The sequence below is a fragment of the Triturus cristatus genome, chromosome 2_1 (genome assembly GCF_964204655.1).
Source record: "Triturus cristatus chromosome 2_1, aTriCri1.1, whole genome shotgun sequence".
NCBI lineage: Eukaryota > Metazoa > Chordata > Amphibia > Caudata > Salamandridae > Triturus > Triturus cristatus.
This window is the reverse complement of record NC_140581.1, coordinates 44,146,589-44,167,821: the sequence shown is the minus strand read 5'-3', so window position 1 is coordinate 44,167,821 and position 21,233 is coordinate 44,146,589. Positions and strand designations below refer to the sequence as shown.

At 48.5% G+C, this 21,233-nt stretch overlaps 1 protein-coding gene across 1 annotated transcript in view; it reads left to right on the top strand.

The window, feature by feature from the left end:
• GGT6 (gamma-glutamyltransferase 6) overlaps positions 1-21,233 on the top strand; it is a 105,396-nt gene that overhangs the window by 27,624 nt on the left and 56,539 nt on the right. The window contains exon 2 of the mRNA XM_085627819.1: positions 955-1,409. Coding sequence (XP_085483945.1) covers positions 955-1,409 — 455 coding nt within the window. The remainder of the gene's footprint in view (positions 1-954; positions 1,410-21,233) is intronic.

Here is a 21,233-nt window from a genome sequence, read left to right as displayed (position 1 = left end):
AACAGTGACCGCATGGAATTTCAAAAGTTAGCTCTGCCACCATCCTCATTGCTTCAGTGCCCGGGTGTCCAATGCTGGCGTACACTCCCACTCTCCGGAGAACCTTTCCTTATCTTCAGTCTCCTGCCATGCTAAATCACGGTCATCCAACATGGATCCTCTAGTGCCAGTAACTAGACTCACACAGAACACAGGGTCTTACCACCATACATTGCCGCACACCTACTGCACATACACATATACCAGCTATACACACAATGTCAACACAAGGGCCTGAGTTTGTCAAGAAATTGGAACTTTACATGCGAGTGGTCAGTTGCCCACACTCTCACAGACAAAAAGTCTGGTTAACCTACACATTCACAAAATGAGGTGCGATGCCACTGAGAGGGCTCTCTTGGGGTGCGTTCTGGGTCCTAGGACGGGTCCAGGATCACACATTGTGAAGGGCAGGCATAGGCTTTTGCACACAGGCTACATTAGTCAGATGCTAGGGCCAAAATAAAACTCACAATACCAGTGTTGCATGCAGTTGTGCACTCAGGGCAGGGAGATATGCCTGTTCTCCTTGCAGGAGTTCTTTCCATCCGAAGAGTGAATCTTTTCGAGACGGTGCCTTGGAGAGCGCTGATCAGGCGAGCCTTGCGGCATCGCATCCACTCTGAAAAACACGTGCAATTAACCTATAGCCATCCGGGGGTGCATTCTCCAAATACGTTTATTATGGTGCAAACCAAAATAGAGCATGCAAAGGTGGGTTTAAGCGTGTCTTGAGAGTGACGGCTGCAATGAAACTATGCATAGTTGGGGGGGTGGGGGGGTGTCTGTGTGTGTGTGGGTGTGTGTGTGTGTGTGTGTGTGTGTCTTTCCTGTACTTTGACTTGAAGCGGCTCAAAATTAGTCTCATGCTTCCACTTTCGTGAAGATCTCATGTTGACTGCCTTCTCTTTTCAGTCAATCGGCACGATGGGGGATCCACGCGAAGCAGCGGGAGACCTGCGCGCGCATCTTCGCTGCAATCCTGCTTCTCGCTCTTGCACTTTCGTTTGCATATTACCAGCTGACACATGGAGACGGGAAGCAGCCAGATCCCCAAGGATCCAAGTGGGCATTTGTAGACAAGCCTTACTGGAATCACGTGTGGGAGAATGACCTTCAGAGTCACCCGAATGGAACAGAGGGGCAGGCAGGTGCCCTTGACGACAAAGAGAACACTGAGAATCACCACGGTGATGAGGAAGAGGCAGGCCATCACCATGGAGACAAAGAAGAGGCAGATCACCACCATGATGATGATGAAGAAGAGAATGGTCACCACCATAATGATGAGGACCAGGCTGATGAGCCTTCTAGAGGCCACACACATGAGCATGGAGTTTACCATCATGCCACAGTCCTCACCGCCTCAGGTTAGTGGTGATATTTGAAGGTTGTTACCATGGTCTCTTGTGTCTACATTTGGAAGGTTGAATCTTCATGCGGGGCAGGATGGGGACCTTAGTTATGGCTCAGGTGAGGATTGATCATGTGTCTCTCTGGTTTCATAGTTTGTTTCCTCCCATTGGCCGAATCTTTCTTTTAAATTCTGTGGGACAAGCTCATGGAAGCTTTCAATGTAGACCACGTGAGTTCGCATTTAGGAATCTTGGAAGCAGCGCTGAGTCTAAAACCTGGACAGTAAGGGTCCTTGTAAGATCACAGGTGTGTTGTTGGATTTATTAAATAAACTGCAGTGCTAATGTTGAAAATGGTATTGTTTGAAGCAGTTGACTACCCCCGTGATGGGATTTTCTTTCTTTCTTCACTTTGTCCTTATTGAAAAGGGATTATGGTTTTGCTGCAAGTTTGACTGACTTACGTTTTGTAACTCCTCATCCAGGCTTCTCTTCAAGAGATTTCATAGATTTTCTTTTGCCTGTTGCTGGAGTGCTGTCTGCTAGTTCTGTGGTAATGTTGTTGAAGACGGGTATTCGATCGGCCAGAGTTTATCCTCGGTGCTTGTCAGAAGTGGTTCACAGTTGTGTGTTGTGATGCATAGACTGTAAATGTAAGGGCTGTGTTGTGCCTGTTGAGCGTGAATGCGTCCGGGTTTTGCCCTCTGTGATCCCCATTTTTGCATCATCGGTATACGTGCGGAAACAGACACATCTACCAACCATTCAATTGTGCAGGATGAACCTAAGAGGATTGGGTAAAGGACTTGAACTTCGTGGAAAAGTGCAGCTAAAGATATAGTGCCAGGGAGTAGCTCTGCATAAACTATGATGATTGAGTGTTGAGAAAGTAAAACTGAGCCTGCCTCCCAATCTTATATTTTAATTTCGCACAAGAAGTCAGGATTTGCTGTGCTCAATATGAGGCACGGTGCTTATCTCACTAGCTGCTGCCTTGCACACTATAACCTGGCTAAGCAAAGCCACTTAAAAATGTGATCACATCTCCCATTGGTTGGATGACAAGCAGTCAGGGTCCGATGTCCCTGCGCTATCTGCTAGGCAGTGCTCCACCAATGGTTTGGCTACTTTTCAGAGAAACTGATCACATCTGTATTGCGACTGCGAGGAGCCAAGCAAGGGCAAGCCCTAAAATCAACGAATGATGGGAAGGGAAGCCACAGACATGCCTTCTCGATGTGCTCCCTAGGCCTTTGAACAGCCTGTAACAGCAGTTCTTGCTTCACGTCACACCCACACCTGTGAAGGGAACTAAAGACTTCCTTGCCTCAAGGTCATTCTTAGCCATGGCCCTTCCCAGGGGATTGCCCTAAAACCTTTTTGCTTTTTTACTCCTGGTTTTTGCTGATTCTCTTTTCGTAGCCTTAGGACCCTGGGCACTTAGGCACTGTAATGCAGTGTAAAAGTGCACATACTCCTCCTATATATGCTAGGAAGTGGTGCGTATTTGATTGGTTTAGGTGTGGTACCTTGAGTGTCCTGTAAAAAGGTGCACCACACACCCAGAGCAGGTACTGCACTGACTACTTGTAGGCCGCAGCATGCTTGTGCCACCTACCAGAACACCCTTTAAACCTGCATCAGCCTGCCACTGCAAGCCTGTTTGGGTGAAATTGAACTTATGCTCAAGTTGGCATTTCTAAACCATTTGCCAATGCTGAGTGGGCCATTCACTACCGCTACGACCCCCTAGGGTAAGCCCTTAGGGTTGGGGCAAGTGGTAGGAGAAAGGCAGGCCAGGAACACGTGTGTTCCCTGCCCAGGTAGTGAATAATCCCAATATGGGTTTTCCCTACCTAGGAGGTCTACTCTTTCCATGTATCAACACTGGGGAATTGCTGAATGACTTTCGAAACTATAGTTTAGCTTACAGCAGGGAGTAGCCTCGGTGGTTTTGGATCTTTTTGTGGCCTTAGGACTCTGGTGCACTTTCCCACTAGGAAGTGGTGCTTACCTGATTGGTTGGTTTAGGTGCTGTACCCGTGAGGACCCTGAGAGAGGTGTACCAGATACCCAGCGCAGCTACTTCACTGGCTACTGGTGGGCCTTAAATTCGCATCAGGCAGGCAGACACATAGCACACAGAAATGCCAATAAAAGTAGCATTTCTAAAATAATTATAATAAATCTGCGCACACCATTGGGTAGCATTTATTATCACTATTCCAAACATACCAAACTTGACCATGCTGTGCCTCTCGTATCAGGAGTTACCACTGAAATGCTTATCAGGGAATCCCCAATGCATTCCTATGGGAGGGCAGCCCCACAGTAGTGAGAAACCAAAATGGCTGTTTGTCACTACCAGGACATGCCACACACTTAAGGTACATGTCCTATCTTTTACCTACAATGCACCCTGCCCATAGGGCTACCTAGGGCCTATCTTAGGGGTAACTGACATGTAGTAAAAGGGGGGTCACGGACATGGCACACACTTTAGGTGCCACGTCACAGGGGCTGTGACACTGCGCGCACAGGCCCTGCAATGGCAGAGGCCTGGGATAGGTTTGCAAGGCTACTTTGGTGGGTGGCGCAATCTGCGCTGCAGGCCCACAAGTAGCATTTAATTCACCAGCCCTGGGTATATGAGATACCACTTTACAAGGTTCTGACAGGTAAATTAAATATGCCAAACAGGTATAGACCAATCCTACCATATTTATCACAGAGCGCACACGCAATTTACACTGAACAGTAGTGCTAAAGTGCCCACAGTCCTAAAACCACCAACACCATGTCAGGAAAAAAAAGGCAAGGAGAAAGGCAAAAAGTTTAGGGATGACCCTGCAAAATGGGCCAAGTCCAACACACCACCAATGAGAAGGTTATGCCAACATTGGGATCTCAGAACTCCTGCTCACTGTCCTCGTGCAGGTGTGTATTTCTACCACAGGTCTTGTTGTAACCCAAGTTTGTCTCAGCTGTCATCAGTGGATCCTCAGTGCAGCCTCCTGTCCATTCTTAAAGGGAAGCTGAGCTCTTTGTACGAAAAAAACACTAAAGTAACATTAAAAGACAGCCCCCTAGGCTTCAACTTGCCCGGTGTGTTTGAGTTTCAGTATCTCCGTGAAGTGAAGGTGGTGTTAAAATACTGGGGTCGGCCCAGATACTCATACGTCCAGTCGGATCCAGGGAGTGATTGTAAGGGGTTTCATTAATGGGCCTACTGTGGATTATTTCATAGTATGAGTTTTCCTTCAGGTTAAAGGTCAGCACCCCTCCTCCTATAACTCACCCTCGCTCCTTGGAGGATCAGCACCCACCGGGTTTAATGTTTTAGGTCCAGGGCTCAAAGGGAAAGATGCAGCTAATTGTTCGGAAATACTAAAATAAATATGTTAACCCCTCAGTTTTGGGAACTGCAAATACGTTTCCAGATCTCCCAGACCGGTCTGAGTTTTGTAAGCCTGGGGAAAAGTATTTGGTGATGTCCAAACAACACATTTTGTGCAGGGAATAAGACCGTTTAAAAAACAAAATGTTTGCAATAATTGATTTATTGTTCTCATTCCTTCCATTACCACCCCTCTCGAGTATGGTCAGGGAAGGCTCCGTTTCCTTCTCCCCATCACAGGCCTCTCCTCCCAACACCTCTTCCTTTCCTACACATCATACGATGTACTATATGTACTATATAGCACTATATCTTGTTCTGGTGCTTTAAATGTAATGTTCTATTTATGGTTCTAGCGTTGCTATGCTCGATGACATAGCTGTGTTCTCTATCTGTCAGTTGTATGCTGGCTGCAGTGTGAACACCAACATTATCTCTAGCTCTTCCAATAAAGTACATACTTTATTTAACAAGACTATGTGTAGAAGATTACGTCGATTAAAACAGATGGCGACGATCAGCTGGCAAAGGAGGGGAAGCGCAGAGTGAAGAATCTGTTCCGTTGGTCAACGAGAATCCATGTGTGCATATGAAGTTACAGGAATCGACCTGAAGCATGAAGTAAGGAATCGACCTGTGTTTGACAGTGTAAATTAATTCAACTGGAATCGTGGTTGAACGGGAATATTTATATATCAGCATCACTGTGTGGATTAACAGTTATGTATGCACAGAGGTTTTAAAAGAAAGAAAGAGAGTGGACTGGGATTATTGCCGAGAAAACTTTTCTGTGGATTATCGTGGAGGAAACAATTGTTTTCCAAAAGGTAACTTAATTGGTATTGTATTCATCGATGATATTGAAGGAACATATTATTTGGAAGTGCGACAGTTACCGTTTAAATGTATACTGGATAGTGCGTATTCCACCGTTCTATCTACCCGTGACCATAGCATCGAGGTGAGCTGTTGTGTTCCGACATTCTTCAACCCGACGACGCTCGTAAGGACGACGATACTGTGAATGTGGTGATGTAGTATTATTTATGTTCTGTTATGTTATGTCGGGTATTTATAGAGCGCACGGCTACTCCCAGGAGTGTCCCGGCGCTGTATGCTAAAGAGGTCAATATTGTTATGTGTAGACATAAATTTGACACACAACCTCAAAGGAGTGATGAAACAATAGACCAGTGTGTAAACACATTTACGTGAATTATCTCTTAAGTGCCAGTTCGGTGGGATGAGGGAGGAGATGATCAGAGATCAACTCATCGTGCAGTGTCGCAATAAGAAAATGCAGGAAAGATTATGGGCTGCAAATAACCCTACGTTAGGAAATGCTATTGATATAGCTAAGGTAGTTGAACAGTCAGATGCATGTATGAAAGAAATGGGGAAAAAAAAGAGTCCAACAGGTGTAATATGAGTAGGACAGGATGATGTTGATGCAGTGAACTCAAACAAAAATGGTGAGATGGGTGGAAAGAAGGGAGTTCCTAATAAGAAGTATAATAATAATCCAGTGGTGAGTTAAGAACACAATAAGGCATATGAGAAAATGTGTACTAGATGTGGCAGCACATACCACACTGCTGAATATAAAAGATGTTATGCTATTGACAAAGAATGTAAGAAATGCGGCCGCAAAGGGCATTTCTTCAAAATGTATAGGACTTATAATAGATCTAAGGTAGCTGTAGTACAAAGCAATGTAACATCAGTATGTGATGTAGAAGGTGCAAACAAAACATTATGGGCCTCATGTAGGTAGCATACCAGTTACCACTTCTAAAATACCGAACGATACCGAATCGGTATTTTAGAAGTGGTAACTCGTATGTAGGTAATGAGTCGGTATTTTTTACCGATTCGTTACTATTCGGTAATTACCGAATCGGTATTTACCGATTCGGTAATGAGGCCTACCTTCCCATTGATGGGAAGGTATGCCTCATTACCGAATCGGTAAATACCGATTCGGTAATGGGGGGAAGACATGCAAGGGTGGCAGGGTGTCACATTGACACCCTGTTGCACCCCTGATTCGGCCATGTGTGCACATGTGGCACACATACATGCCCTAAGGGCATGTATGTATGCCACATTGCACACTGCTACGCGCTTCTAAATGCCCATACACATACATTAATTATTTACCACCAACTATAAGTTGGTGGTAAATACCGACTCGTAAACACACACACACACTCCCCCTACATATCATTTCTTGATTCGGAATTTACCGATTCGGTAAAATTACCGAATCGGTAAAATTACCACATCGGTAACGTTACCGATTCGGTAATTTTACCGATTCGGTAGTTTTACCGACTCGGTAAATTCCGAATCAAGAAATTGACCCCCTACATACCAATAGCCAAAATACCGGTCGGTAACGGTATAATTACCGAAAATCGGCCGTTACCGACCGGTATTTGACTACCTACATGAGGCCCTATGTGTGGATGAGGAAGACATAACAACCACGCCAGGAAGAAGATCGAGACCTAAAGCGGTGTTTATGATACAAGGAAAAGAAACAGAATTAATGGTGGATTCAGGTTCATTTTGGACAATCATTCCCCAAGTGATATTTAAACAGAATTGGCCAAACGTGAAACTACTCCCCAAAGATATTAATCCTGGAGGGTATCAAGGGGAAAACACAGCTATTGTAGGATACATGTTAACAGAAATTTCTTTTCATGATAGATGTGTGAATGGGAAAGTTTATGTGGCCCGTAGTGGACCACCGATTTTGGGTTGGGCACACCAATATGATTTACATATCATTATAAATCCTAGGGCAACCCACCAAGTTATGGTTGTTGATTAAGTCACTACAGAACCGATTGTTGAAGGAATGAGTAATTTGTTCTCGGAAGAAATTGGTGAACTCAAGAGATATGTCCACAAAATAGTACTCAAGTCTGATGCAGTTCCTATGCATCATAAGGTACGAAAGGTTCCCATCATTGCCAGGCAGGAAGTAAAACGCATGCTTGGTGAGATGGTTGAACAGGGTAGTATAGAACAAATTGAGACCTCCAGTTGGATTTCACCAGTTGTGATCACGGGAAAGCCTGACGGAAGTTACAGGTTCTGTGTGGACTCGCGCACTCTTACTCAAAATATAGTTGTGGACAATTTTCCAATGTCAACACAATTTAATGGCTTGGCATCAAGAGGATTCACGTTTCAATTCACGGACCGCCACTGTTGTTGGGAATAACTATTTCCCATACAACGGCAATACGTCCAAATTTAAGCCAGGTCCTGACACTCTTGAATCTCAATTAAAACAACCTGCAATACAGCCCTTCATAGCCTCACAAAAAGTAGCTCACAACAAGAAGTCAGAAAAGTTGAGACGTGAAAAGTGAAAGATGAGGAGGCACCTCACGTACGCAACACCAGGAAGGCTGCCAGCTGGTTCTCGCTGGTATGCCCACGTTTTGTCATCACTGGTTGCCAACTCATAGAAAGTAGTGTCCAGTAAAAGAAAGGTGGAAAGACAAAGAAAAAGAAATGGTTTTTAAGTGGAAACTTTGCTGTCCCCATAGGCAAAGAAAGAGAATGAGTTATACCTGTAAAGAAAGAAAACCTTCTCTTCTAATTCTGTGAGTCTTACTGGTGTGTCGTAGTGTTCAGCTAAATCTGGTGATGGAAAACCATAATCAGCAGTTTTATCAACACCATGTAACATCAAAGTTTGAGGGTTTACGTAGAATTCCTCTACATACCATATGAACAATCCGGTATGCTGAGACAGGGGTGCAGAAGAGCCGTCCTCCTGCTCACTCGCAATACCCCTGCTACTGGACACACAAAGAAACAAACAGGAGTACAGTAATCAGAGAACGAATATCAGAAAACAACAGGAAATAATTCCGGCCCTCCGGCACAATGTATCTTGTTTAGAGGCCGTGATCCATTGTGTACAATCCCTATGCACAAGGAGACTTCACGACAGTTTCCATCCTTTGTTATGCAAGGATTGTTCCCCTTCTCATGAGGCGATAGGTACCACACACATGGTTCACATGGCCCTGCAAATCATAAAAGCAAAACTGCCAATTGCTCCTGGCGGTGTATAATAGGCAACCAAACTGTTGAAAGCTATGAACCAAAAGAATATCGTTTTCCCCGCAAGAACCGATGGTGGTTCGCCAACAGGGGAAAACGTGTCTGGGCTTGCTTGCCCCACTGTACCAAAGTTATTGTTATACAGGGTTTGCACACCATAGAAAAAGACCCTTAAGGGTCTCTCCCTCTGTAAGTGCCAGAATAGGGCTCCGCTGGACGTTGCTCCGCAAGAAACCAGCAAAGTGGTTCCGCCAACAGAGCAACGATAGGAGCAGCACGGATCCCCCGAGATTGCCACAGCATGGAAATTAGCGTAGCAAGGCGACCCAGAGGATTTGAACAAAGTGTCGGTGCACAAGCACCCTTACCAGCCTCCTCGATGTGCAGTGTGGCTCCTCAAGGAAAGAGTAAGCGGCATCATTCCGATGCCCCATAAGAGTTTACCGCGAGACGCCTCGGCGCGTACTGACGTCGCCAGCCGTCAACAAACGCCGAGGCTCATGGGACGTGTAGTTTTTACGGGCGGCTATCCTATTGTAGCGCGCCGAGTCAGTGTTCTCCTGGAGCCCCTCGGTGGGCTGCAACACATGGTGGATGTTGCGTCCAAATGGTTAATTGTGAAATTTGTAAAGGAGATCACCACGAAGAACACAATTAATGCTCTGTCTGAAATCTTCAGGGCAGAAGGTTATCCAGTTAAATTAATCACCGATAATGGCACACAACTAATTTCTACAGAAATGACTATGTATTTAAAATCTTGTGGAATTGTACATACTAGAACATCCTTATACAGCCCACAGGGAAATGGTGTTGTGGAAAGGGCCAATCGTATGGAAAAGGGAGTAATTCAGATGGCAGTAGCAAACAGAGGTGATGTAAAAAGTATGGTCAATGATTTGGTATGGGCCTACCGCACAACAGAAAACACGGTTTCTGTGAAAGTTCCTTTTGTTGTTATGAGGGGGTGCCCTGCCAGCACTAAACTAATTCCAGCATGGATGAAAGATTGTCTTGGTTGGGCGAATCTCAATTACGATAATGTGAGGGATAACAAGGTTCCAATACATGATGGGAACATAAAACCCAATGACTTGGTAGAAGTCAAACCTGGTCGTATCAGTGCCTGGTTTACTAAATTTTGTGGTCCATACAAAGTTAAAACTGTTCACAGAAGATATGTCACTTTGTAATTTGGTAAAAACTGGAAATTGAGAAGAATTGCTCTTTACAAGAAGAACAAGAGTCATGAGGTGAATGGTGAATGTGACATGGATGGTAATTTTATTCCTCGTTTTCTCATGAGTGATGATGAAGCTTGTGGGAGATGACATACTGTTGTGCCAAGAGATAGTGGTGATAGTATCACTAATAGAGTCATGTCTCAAAGATCAAGATGTCCTCCCAGATATCTGCAAGATTATGTATGTGGGGACTTTTGAAAGGTGTCGCTGACATGTTATTTCTTATTTCATTTATTTGTTCTGTAAAATTGTAATTCTCGTTATGGCAACAGGTGTTATTGTTATTTAAAGGACATAAAGGAGAGAGGATGTGTTGTATTCTTACAATGGTACGATGTACTATATCTTGTTCTATTGCTTTAAATGTAATGTTCTATTTATGGTTCTTCCGTGGCTATGCTCAATGACATAGCTGTGTTCACTATCTGTCAGTTGTATGCTGGCTGCAGTGGGAACACCAGCGTTATCTCTAGCGCTTCCAATAAAGTACATACTTTATTTAAGAAGACTACGTGTAGAAGATTACTGCTATTACAACACATACATCAAGTACTTTATTAACTCTCACCTTTTCACCTCTTTCTCTTTCCTTTACTTCTCTCCTGTCCTGTATCTTTCTGCTTCCACCGTTACCTATGTGCTCTCTACTCCTGGATGACCTGACCCTCTCCCACGCCCCTGTCCTGCGATGTAAGGTGAACCCCCTCCCACTACCCCCCATCCAGGATGGAACTTGAGACTTAAAGGAGCCCTGGGGCAGGGCTCTTCTGTGGGCTGAGCAAAAATAGGTTTCGCCATTTGTCTGCTGCCGTTTCTCGAGCAAAAAGTCACTTTGTCAAAATACGATGACCTCTTGTGGCCATGTGCGGTGGCACCATAAGGCTGTAAATTCTAATGGCCTTGATGCAGCATGGCTACTGCCTCCTCTGTCCCACTGACATCTAGTTGAAAAGTGAGAATAGGTAAGGCTTTGAGTCCAAAAAGTTGCTGTGCTGACGCAGGTAATTTCTTACCTGTATTACTGCTGACTGTTATGTGTTTGTACTTTTATTTAAAAAAAAAAAAAAAAAGCAGCAAATCTTGTCCTGGAGTCATCCAGTTAAATGTTCACTCGTGCTCACATGCACTCGCTGACACCCATCCCCCATCCTCATTTGCCTAAGCCATTGTTAGTCCAATATTAAGGCGCCCCCTTGTGGTGCTGGGGAATCCATCATGTTGGGGGCCTCCGTCTGTGCCTTGTCAGACGCTTTGGGTTACTTGTTTCCACGGAGCTCTGTCTCCTAAACTGAGAGAAATGTAGAATGTGTGTGCTGTTCTAGAGAGAGGGTGTCTTCTAGGCACCTACATGTGTTTAACATGGGCTTGATCTGCACAACCAGAACAGGTGAACGCCCTTTCACTTCAATGTGGGGAGTGTGGTGTGGGGAATACGGGGGACCTACTGCTGCAGTGGTCTTAGAGCACACAACACTCTGTTAGGTGGTAGTGACGACAACCACGAGCGGCTGTCGACCCCTTTATTTATAGCCTCCGGCACGTGCCCGAGCCGGAAGGCTGAGATGGATACATTTAATTGCAGTGGCCGGATGGCTCACTACATCCCTCATAACCTTTAATAAAGAAAGTCATCAATATCGGTAAACAAAATAATCAAATAGTCCACTTTGCCGCTATCACTTCTAGCATACATCGTCTCTCAACCTCTGGCTCAGTTTAGGGTTTTCTCTTAGCCGATAAAGGTGTCCACACTGTGACACCCCCTCACACTCTCTCCCATTATCTCAGGCTTCCCCTTCTTGTTCTCTCTCGTGTTCTTCAGTTTCCATCGATGCTCTTCCCATCTCCTCTTTTGCCATCAAATTTACCTCCACACACCCACTCTCGATCTCAGGTGCCTCCTGGGATGGTCTTGATGCTTCACCTTCCCTCTCTCTCTCCGGAGACCAGACCTTCTTGAACCAAGACACATTTCTCGCCAGTTGTCGACTCCCTCTCTGGGCGGTGACAATGGTCCCTTTCACCCATACAGCTGTCCAAATGTCGCAATCAAATGGTGTTTTGAACTTCGATCCCTGATGGTGGTTTTTCACCACTACCTGGTCTCCTACTTCTAGACTCGCGCTTTGTGTTCTCCTGCGACAGTTAGCTCTCTCATTGTTCGTTCTCCTCTTGGCTTGAGCCGCGTCTATATTTACAGTTCCTGGTGTTCACTGGCTACTCACTGGCCCCACATCTCTCACCGCAGCCGCTCAGGGATCACCATGTGGTGCTATGAGGCGTCTGCCGGTATGCCCTTAGGAACTGGTGCAGACACCCCTCCATCTCCACTTGCTGATCCACCCCAATTCTCAGTGTCTTATTGAGGGTCCTCATAAAGCGTTCCACCTCCCCATTGGCCTGCGGCAATTGAGGAGTCCCCTTTCTATGCCTGATGTTTCGATGGTGCAAGAATTCCCTGAACTTCTCTCCTTGGAAGGGAGCCCATTGTCCGTTTGAATTTCTTCAGGCAGCCCTAACATCTTAAGTGTTTTTTCCAGGATGGGCTTGATGTGTTTAAATGCTGTCAACGGCACCAATTCTACCATCGGGAACTTTGAGTATCGGTCCATCATCACCAGCGTAGCACGCCCATCCGGGAACTTGCCAAAATCCATACTGATTGCTGTCCATGGCCGGGTGCTAGCTTCTTCCGTTATTTTTGGGTATAGAGGCGGTTCCCCTCCTGTTATGAGCCACGAGTGGCACCCTCTCACTATTTCCTAAATCATTCTGTCCACCCCCAGGAGCCATACCTCGGTTCTCAGCCGGGCCTTGGTTTTGGCAATTTCTTGGTGACCTTGGTGCGCTAACTGCGCTGTTACCTCCACAGCTTCTGGGGCACCACTATCAGTGGTCCTCTGAGCACCAGGCCTTCCTTCGTTCTCGCTGAGCTCGTCCCGGCATCGCCACAGACAGGTTCTTGTCTCTCTTTCTTCATCCGCCAGCCTTCTGACACCATCAAGGAAGTTCCTCCAATTGTGCCCTCTCAGTTCTTCTTTGACGTCCATCAAACAGCCATCCTCCTTGGTGGCCTCCACCAGTTCTTCCAGTGACAGCGCACGGGGACATGCAAGTTCGGTTATCAGCTTTATGAGGCCCTCTTGGTCGGTATATCACCTCAAAATCCTATTGCTGGAGTTGTACGGCCCACCGTTCGATCCTCGGGGGCCCATTCCTCGTGGTTCCTCCAAAGAGTGGCACTAAGGGCTGTGGTCGGTGATTACTCTGAACTTGTGTCTGCATAGATATATGTCAAAGCGCTGACACGCCCACCTGATCACTAGTGCCTCTCTCTCCACTTGAGCATATCGAGTCTCAACAGCCATTAGTGCTTTGCTGGCATATGCGATAGTTACCCACTCATGTGGGTCCGTTTGTGTGAGTAGCACCGCTCCTAGCCCCACCGACCTAGCATGGACTATGAGTTCTGTCGGACTTCCTGGTTTGAAGTATGCCACCGTTGCCCCTTTTAGGAGAGCCCCATTTTACATCCTGAAATGCTTGTGCCGCTGCACTTGGTATCCTTCTTTGTGAGTGCTCTCAGTAGTTCCACAAGGGTCGCCAGATGCGGGATAAATCGGCCGCAATAATTCGCAATCCCGAGGGAGCTTCTCATTTCTGTTTGGTTTTGAGGAATGGCCGCTGCTTTGATTGCCTCTACTTTAGCGGGGTCCACCTGAAGTCCATCTTTCGAGAAGTTGTAACTAAAGAACTCTACCTCCGTGGAGTAAAACTGACACTTGTCTTTGTGCAGGGTTAGGCCTTGTGCCACCAACCTTGTCAATGTCGTTCGCAACCTCTCGTGGTGTTCTCCCAGCATTTACGAGTATATCAGTACGACATCACTGACATTGAGAACTCCGATCAACCCTGACAGGGCCCCATGAATTGCATCCTGGAAAACTTTGGCTGCCGAGGACACTCTGAAGCTCAGCCATTTGAAACTGCATAGCCCCACGTGGGTAGAAAATGTTGTGATGTACCGGCTGGCCTTGTCTAACACCAACTGGTGGTAGCCAGAGTTAATATCCAGCTTCGAAAACCATTGTGCACCGTTGATGTCTCCTATGATCTCATCGATAGTTGGTGTTCCCTCTTGATGGCCTTATTGGGGAGATGAATGTCCGCCTGGCTCTTTATGTTTGGGAGCGATGACCAACGGGAACACCCATGGCGTCGGCCTGACACATTCTCGATGACTCCTGCCTTCTCGAGATTGTCCAACTCTACTTCCACTAATGGTCGCAGATGGAATGGCACCCTATGGTGGCGCAGAGCCACAGGTCTCACTGCCCTGTCAATGTGCAACTTCACCTTGACTCCTTTTAGGCACCTCAATCCTTCAAACAGCGCCAGGAGTTATGCCATGATGTTTGCTGCATGCGACTGGGGAATTTGTCACGTAAACATGACCAGCCCTAAGTCCTTCGCCGAATGGCAGCCAAGTAATGTTCCAGCTCTGTCCTTCATTACATGAAACTTGGTGTGTGCGGTGATTTCACCATGCCTGGCCTCTACCACGATCACCCCTTGCAGTGGAATGGGGGTGTCACCTCCGTATGTGAAACTTCTCACCTTTGTGGGCATTAGTTGTGGTCTAGGGTTGAGTTGGATGTAATGGGTCACATCGAGTATGTTCATTGACACCCCTGTATCGATGTGCGCCGTCACTTGGTTGTCGCCGATTGTGATTTGGCACATCGGTGGTGGCCGTCTTTTCTTGTTATTCCTGCCCATGTAGGAAACCACCCACGCCTCGTCATCTTTATAATCTTCCGGGACCTGGAATCGTTGGCATAGCTTGTCCACTCCCCTGTTGCCCCTGTCACTTGTTTGACTTTTTCGAGCTGTTTCCCTCGACTTCCTGCACCTCCTGTTGACCTTGTGCTCATGTATACTTTGGCAAAGTGGCCCATTTTCCAGCACTTTTGGCACGCCTTCCCATATGCTGGAGAGCATCTGGACGGGTGGTTCTCTGTCCGACAGTTTTTGCATCCACGCTTTCCTTGGCGGGTACTGGGGTGGCCTTTGCCTCGTCCTCCTCCTTTCTGTAGGGAGTCCACAAGTTCCTCCTTGATCGTCACCGGGTGTACTTGGCTGGTATCTGCCGACTCCATCTCCCCTGCTCTGACGTCTGCCAGCTCATGTGAATGTTCCAGGATTAGTATCTCATCCAGAGAGATACCAGGTTGTCGTAAAATCAGTTTCCTCATGACCTGCACCCTGTAGAAGTTATGCTCTAATTTGTCGTTGCTTATCTATTCCAGTGTAGGAACTCACAAATCGTCTCAGCCTGGCAAAGAACATATCAACTGTCTCTCCTTTCTGCTGCTTCACTTGACGCAGCTTGAAGTGCTCGAAATCGGGATTTAGTTGTGGGTCGAAGTGTCGGTTAAGCGCAGCTACGGCCGCCTCATAATCCTTCCGGTCTCCCGTGTTGGGCAGATCTTGAAATCATTCGTAAAGTTCATCGCCTCCCATATGGAGCATTGTCGACCACTTGACTGCCCTGTCCGTTTCCCTTGCCGCTCAAAAATAGTTTTCTTAGCGACCAATCCATTTCCTCCACCGGGGTGCTGCCGTAGCTGGGTCTGCCAGTTGGCCGAACGGGGGTAGTGCTGTCAAGGTGGAGTGATGTTCTGCCCCTCCCTCACCTGTGGGACCTGCTTCATCTCCTGCCTGCATTGACATTCTCCTTTCTTCTGCAGTGACCTGTTCCTTGTGCTCACTGAGCTCTCTGGTTTCACCACTGGTTGTTGGGTGTAGCTGCCTCTACCCATCCACCTCACTCTGTGGCCTGCTGTGTTCTCTTCTCTGTATTTCCTTTCCTTTTTCCTCTTTTCCTTTCATCGCCCCTTTGTTTTTGTGTTTTTAGGATGTCTGTGTGGAACTACATGTGTTCTTTCTGCCACCTGTTCAGTTCTAACGCGCCTTCCCGCTCTGAGGATTTTCCTCTGTGCCTCTGGGCCCCACGTGCTTTGTTGCCTGGCTCTCTTTCTTCCTGCCCGTGGTCGCACGCACCCCTTGCACCTGCTGCTGGGCCTGGTAGTTGTTTCCAGGCCCGCTGGGCCTCGCACACTCTCTGGAGGTGTTGCACAGCTCCTCGCTCACAGCCCCTCCTCCATGCCTCCACCCCCTTTTTGCTGCCTCCTCATGGAGCGACCTGCAGCCCTTCCTGCTCGCGACCTCCTCGCCTCACTTGTGGTGCACTGGTGGTTCGCAGCAAAGCTTTGCTGCCACCTTGATATTCCTTGGGCCTAACGGGTAAGGCACGCCTCCGTCGCTTCTCCACACGCCGCCTTCTCTGCCACGGCAGCAGCCAGGCACGTCGCGGGTACCATCCCGCCTCGTTGCCAATGTGGTGCGGGGAAAACGGGGGCTACTGGGGATAGTAGAGGTGGTAATGGGGGCCTACTGCTGCAGTGGTCATAGAGCACACATCACTCGGGTGATAGTGATGACAACCACGAGCAGTTGTCGACCCCTTTATTTATAGTATCCGGACCGCACCCTGGCCGGCAGGCCTGTGATTGATACATTTAATTTCAGTGGCCGGATGGCTCACTACAGGGAGGGTAGTGGCTGCACCAGTCTCATACTCACATCATTGCAGTTTCCCACTCACTCACACCCCTGCAGTCTCCCACTCACTCACACCCCTGCAGTCTCCCACTCACTCACACCCATGTAGTCTCACACCCCTGCAGTTTGCACTCGCACCCTTGCAGTGTCGCACTTGCACCCCTGCAGTGTCACACTTGCACCCCTGCAGTGTCACACTTGCACCCCTGCAGTGTCACACTCGCAAACCCCTGCAGTGTCACACTCGCAAACTCCTGCATTGTCAGACGCGCACCCCTGCAGTGTCACACTCGCACCCCTGCAGTGTCACACTCGCACCCCTGCAGTGTCACACTCGCACCCCTGCAGTGTCACACCCGCACCCCTGTAGTGTCACACCCGCACCTCCACTGTCGAACACTCGCACCCCTGCAGTCTCACACTCGCACCCCTGCAGTCTCACACTCGCATCCCTGCAGTCTCACACTCGCATCCCTGCAGTCTCACACTCGCATCCCTGCAGTCTCACACTCGCATCCCTGCAGTCTCACACTCGCACCCTTGCAGTCTCCCACTCGCACCCTTGCAGTCTCCCACTCGCACCCTTGCAGTCTCCCACTCGCACCCTTGCAGTCTCCCACTCTCACCCTTGCAGTCTCCCACTCTCACCCTTGCAGTCTCCCACTCTCACCCTTGCAGTCTCCCACTCTCACCCTTGCAGTCTCCCACTCTCACCCTTGCAGTCTCACACTCTCACCCTTGCAGTCTCACACTCTCACCCTTGCAGTCTCACACTTGCACCCCCGCAGTCTCACACCACTGCAGTCTCAGGTGCTGCTGCACCAGTTTTAGCTCTTTCTACACCGGCTGTCTCTTTAGTAGTGCCAGAGCCTCTCAGGAATCACCAGAGGTCCGGCTTTTGAGTCCCTAGGTATAATTTTATCTTTTAAATGCTAGAAACTAACAAGTATCTATACCCAAACTCTCCAACAGCTGGAGGCCCCTGTGAAAATGGCCCTCGTGGACCACTCTGCAGGGCCCCTGGACGAAGCTTACCCTGCCATGGGAAGGACCCTGCTCCTGCCCTGCAGGCTGTCCTGTGCCCCCCTACATGTCACCCTTGCACTTTTTACGGTCTGGTATCACTTTGACGCATGCTTACTGGCTTCTTTGTTGACTCTGCCCCAGCCCTCCTTGTCCACTTTTTGGTTCCCTACATGCAGCCTTTACTCTTTACAGTCTGCTGTTATGACCGGGTTGAAAGGGCGCTTCTTGCGTGACTCTGCTCCAGTCAGCCATCCCCCCCCCCCGCTCTGGGGACCCAGATGTAAAATATTTGGCCATAGACCCACATACTTGCAGACGAACCACATGGACACAGTAGTAGGGTACTGCAACTGGCCCTGTGCACATGCGCCCGGCTCTTTCTATTTGCAGGGTCACCTGACTGGTGATGCCTGTGATGCGTGGGTGTATAGTGTGGATGCAACACAGGCAGAACACTAGAACGTGTCCAGCAGGACACTACATCCCTCCTATACTTTAATGAAAAAAGAAACAAACAAAAGTCCAACCTATCAAGAAAACAAACATTACACAGCACCACTGAGTCTCTTCAGGCCATCTGCTGGTCAGTGCTAGAGCTCTTGACCACACAGTCAGGAGGCTTTAGTCCACCTCAGCGATGTAGTTCAGACCGGCCTGGTCTCGCGGTGCTGGAGTCTGTTTATACAGTTCAAATAGTGGTGCATCTGGAGTGGTGGTGGAGTCCACTTTGGAGATCTTCTTGAAGGCTCTCGGGTTCCGGTGGACGGCAAACCTGCAAATACGGAGGATGACCATGGTGGATGAGGGCTTTCCTTGGAGGCGATGATGCTTCCCAGTTCCCAGTGGCAGAGTAGCTTCAGAATTGCCTCTGCTGCCTGGACTCCCATCTCACAGGAGCTCCGTTGATGCCCTTGCCCCTGGATTGCCACAGGACTGTGTGGGGCTCTTGTAGGCCGCGCTGAGGGGTCGCTGAAGAACTCCCAACAGGGTAATTTCTTACACTTAGGCAACTGGCGGCGATCTCTTGCTTGAGGTGATATCGTGGCGTGAGGATGACGGGAGGGACTTCGTAGCCACTTACGGTTATCTTCTGTCAGGTGCACTTGCTAGACGTGATGCCATCAATGCCAAGCAGCCAGTGACAGGTGAGTGGACGGTCGCACTGTGAAGCATGGGGCCTGGGCGCAGATAGCGCTTGCTAGCGGCTTTCGGTTGGTCCTCCCGCGGAGCTATCTCCAGTGACGTCTCTGCACCCCGGTGGCTGGCTTCTGTTGAGGAACACCTTCTCCAGTGCTGGCACAAGTCCGCTGTCCTATCGCTCTTCTCCTTTTCCCTCTTGTGGGCCTGTGGTGGTTGTTAGCCCTGTGGCATTGTGCCACTCTCCTCTTCTCCTTCGCGAAGTGGCGTCCAGCCACGCTCTTCTCTTCTTTCGCTATGTGGTGTCCAGCCACGCTCTTCTTTGCTTCCGACCAGGTTCCTCACTCAGATGTGGCATCCTGCCACATGTCTCATGTTTGTGCCACATGAACATCTTGCTGTTCATGTCCGTTCTTAGGCCTGTCTTTACTTTGCTGCAGACCTGTTGCAGGTCTGTCCTGTTGGAAGGACTTGCTTCTTCTCTTTGATTTTCGCGGTGCTTCCTCTGCCAGGATGGCAGGTTACCTCTTCTTACCTCTTTGCTCGAGGGCGTTGTGCTTGCACCTCGATCCTGCGCTGTCGTGGCTCCTGATTCTGCCTCCGTTCGAGCATGCTTGGCGGGGTCGGTCACTTCGTGTGACGTGCTCCTTGCTTGTGGTACGATGTCGCATGTCGTTAGAGCACATGTTGTGGTGGCAGCCTGCCACGTGGAGTGTGCGACTCTCCTCTTGCCTGTCTGGGGCCACTGGCGACTCCGTCTTGAGGCAGTGTGAGGGGTGACACTCTGCTGTGTTTGGCTCACTGTGGGGCTTCGCTGGTGCAGTGAAGATGTAGAGGCTCTTCCTGCTGTCTTCAGCATTGCTTCTCATCTGTGGAGAGGTCTTTCTATCCTGGGTGCCTGTCCTTGCTGTAAGGTCGACTGGTTACTGCCTTCTACGCACCAATGGCTTTGCGCGCTCAGTCCACTTCAGGGGCACCCTCTTCTGGCACTTGCATGCCCGTTCTTCGGGCTTGCAGTGGTGGCTGTTCTTCATTGGGGGCATGTGGCACTTTGTCTCCACTAGTGGTGATGTCAGGCAGCTTCTGTGGGGGGGCGCACATAGCGCACATTGCTTGCGTGCCTTTCGTGGGGTTAGCTGCCTTTCATTTTGTTTCCTTGGCTGGACTTCTCTTGTCTGGGCAGCTCTCGGCTTCTCGGGGCTCCTTGATGGGGTTCACAGTCTCTCCCCTCTAAAGCACTATGCAGCCTGCAGGAGGTGTGTGGCACGTTCTTGCCAGTGGTGGCCTTTTGCTGAATCTTTCACACTGGACTTCCCATGGCTGCATGTGACTTCACAGCCTAGACTTGTGCTGTACACCTGACCACTCTCTTGGCAGGGGCTCTGTCCAGGGGTTAGCAGTCTCTTCCCTTGGAACTGTGGCCTTTCTCTGGGGTGTAGCATGGCTCCTCGTGGTGTTGCAGCCACTTCCCGTGGTGCAGGGTGTGTGGTTACAGTTTACTTTTTTTTCCCTTTGCAGCTCAAACACGTGTGTGCATGTGCATGCTGATCGTCCCAGATTGGGTCTTTTTTCATGGGGGGAATGCTTGTACAAGGTACGAGTGCTATTTTTTTTATTTTAAATGCAGTACCGCTCACCGTCACTAGGTGCAAAAATAAAAATTGATGGACAGAATGCAGAATAATGTCGTACATTCACCCCAGTACAGAGATCTGGGCCTAAATCCATCCTTTTTTTGCTCCCCATGTCATTCCAGTTTGAACCCAGCCATATGGAAATCAGTCTTGACCCTGCGCCCAATGAGAACAGTCCAGCCCGAACTGCCAGCTCAGGTCCTCCCTGGACTGGAAACAAGCATACACCAGTTTGGGGTTTCACCCCTCATCAGGCAGGATAGCTTGACTCCAGTGGCATGGAGAGCACGGGCCACTGGATTCAACCACCCCTCTTTCCAATACCTGGTGTTGTTGTCTTTCATTTGGCCATTCAAGAGATTATAGACTGGTAAAACAAGCTGCTTTACATTCCTTCAAGACTTAGCCTGAAGGCTGCTCCCCATTGCTACCACTAGGATAGCTTTCATATAAGGTTGTCTTTAACCATTCACCATAAGGGGTTGTTTGGACTGATACAAGGTGCTCACTAGAACTAGTTGACAGCATATATCAGGCCACCTTCTCACAGTCTCGGTCTGCCCTGCTGTTTATATGTGCACTGCTGGTGTCTGTATGGTCCCTGCAGCTCTCTATGTGCCCTGCTGCGGTCTTTAATTATTAGATTTCACTCTCTGTGTGTGCCAGGCAGCTGTCTGTATTTGCCGTG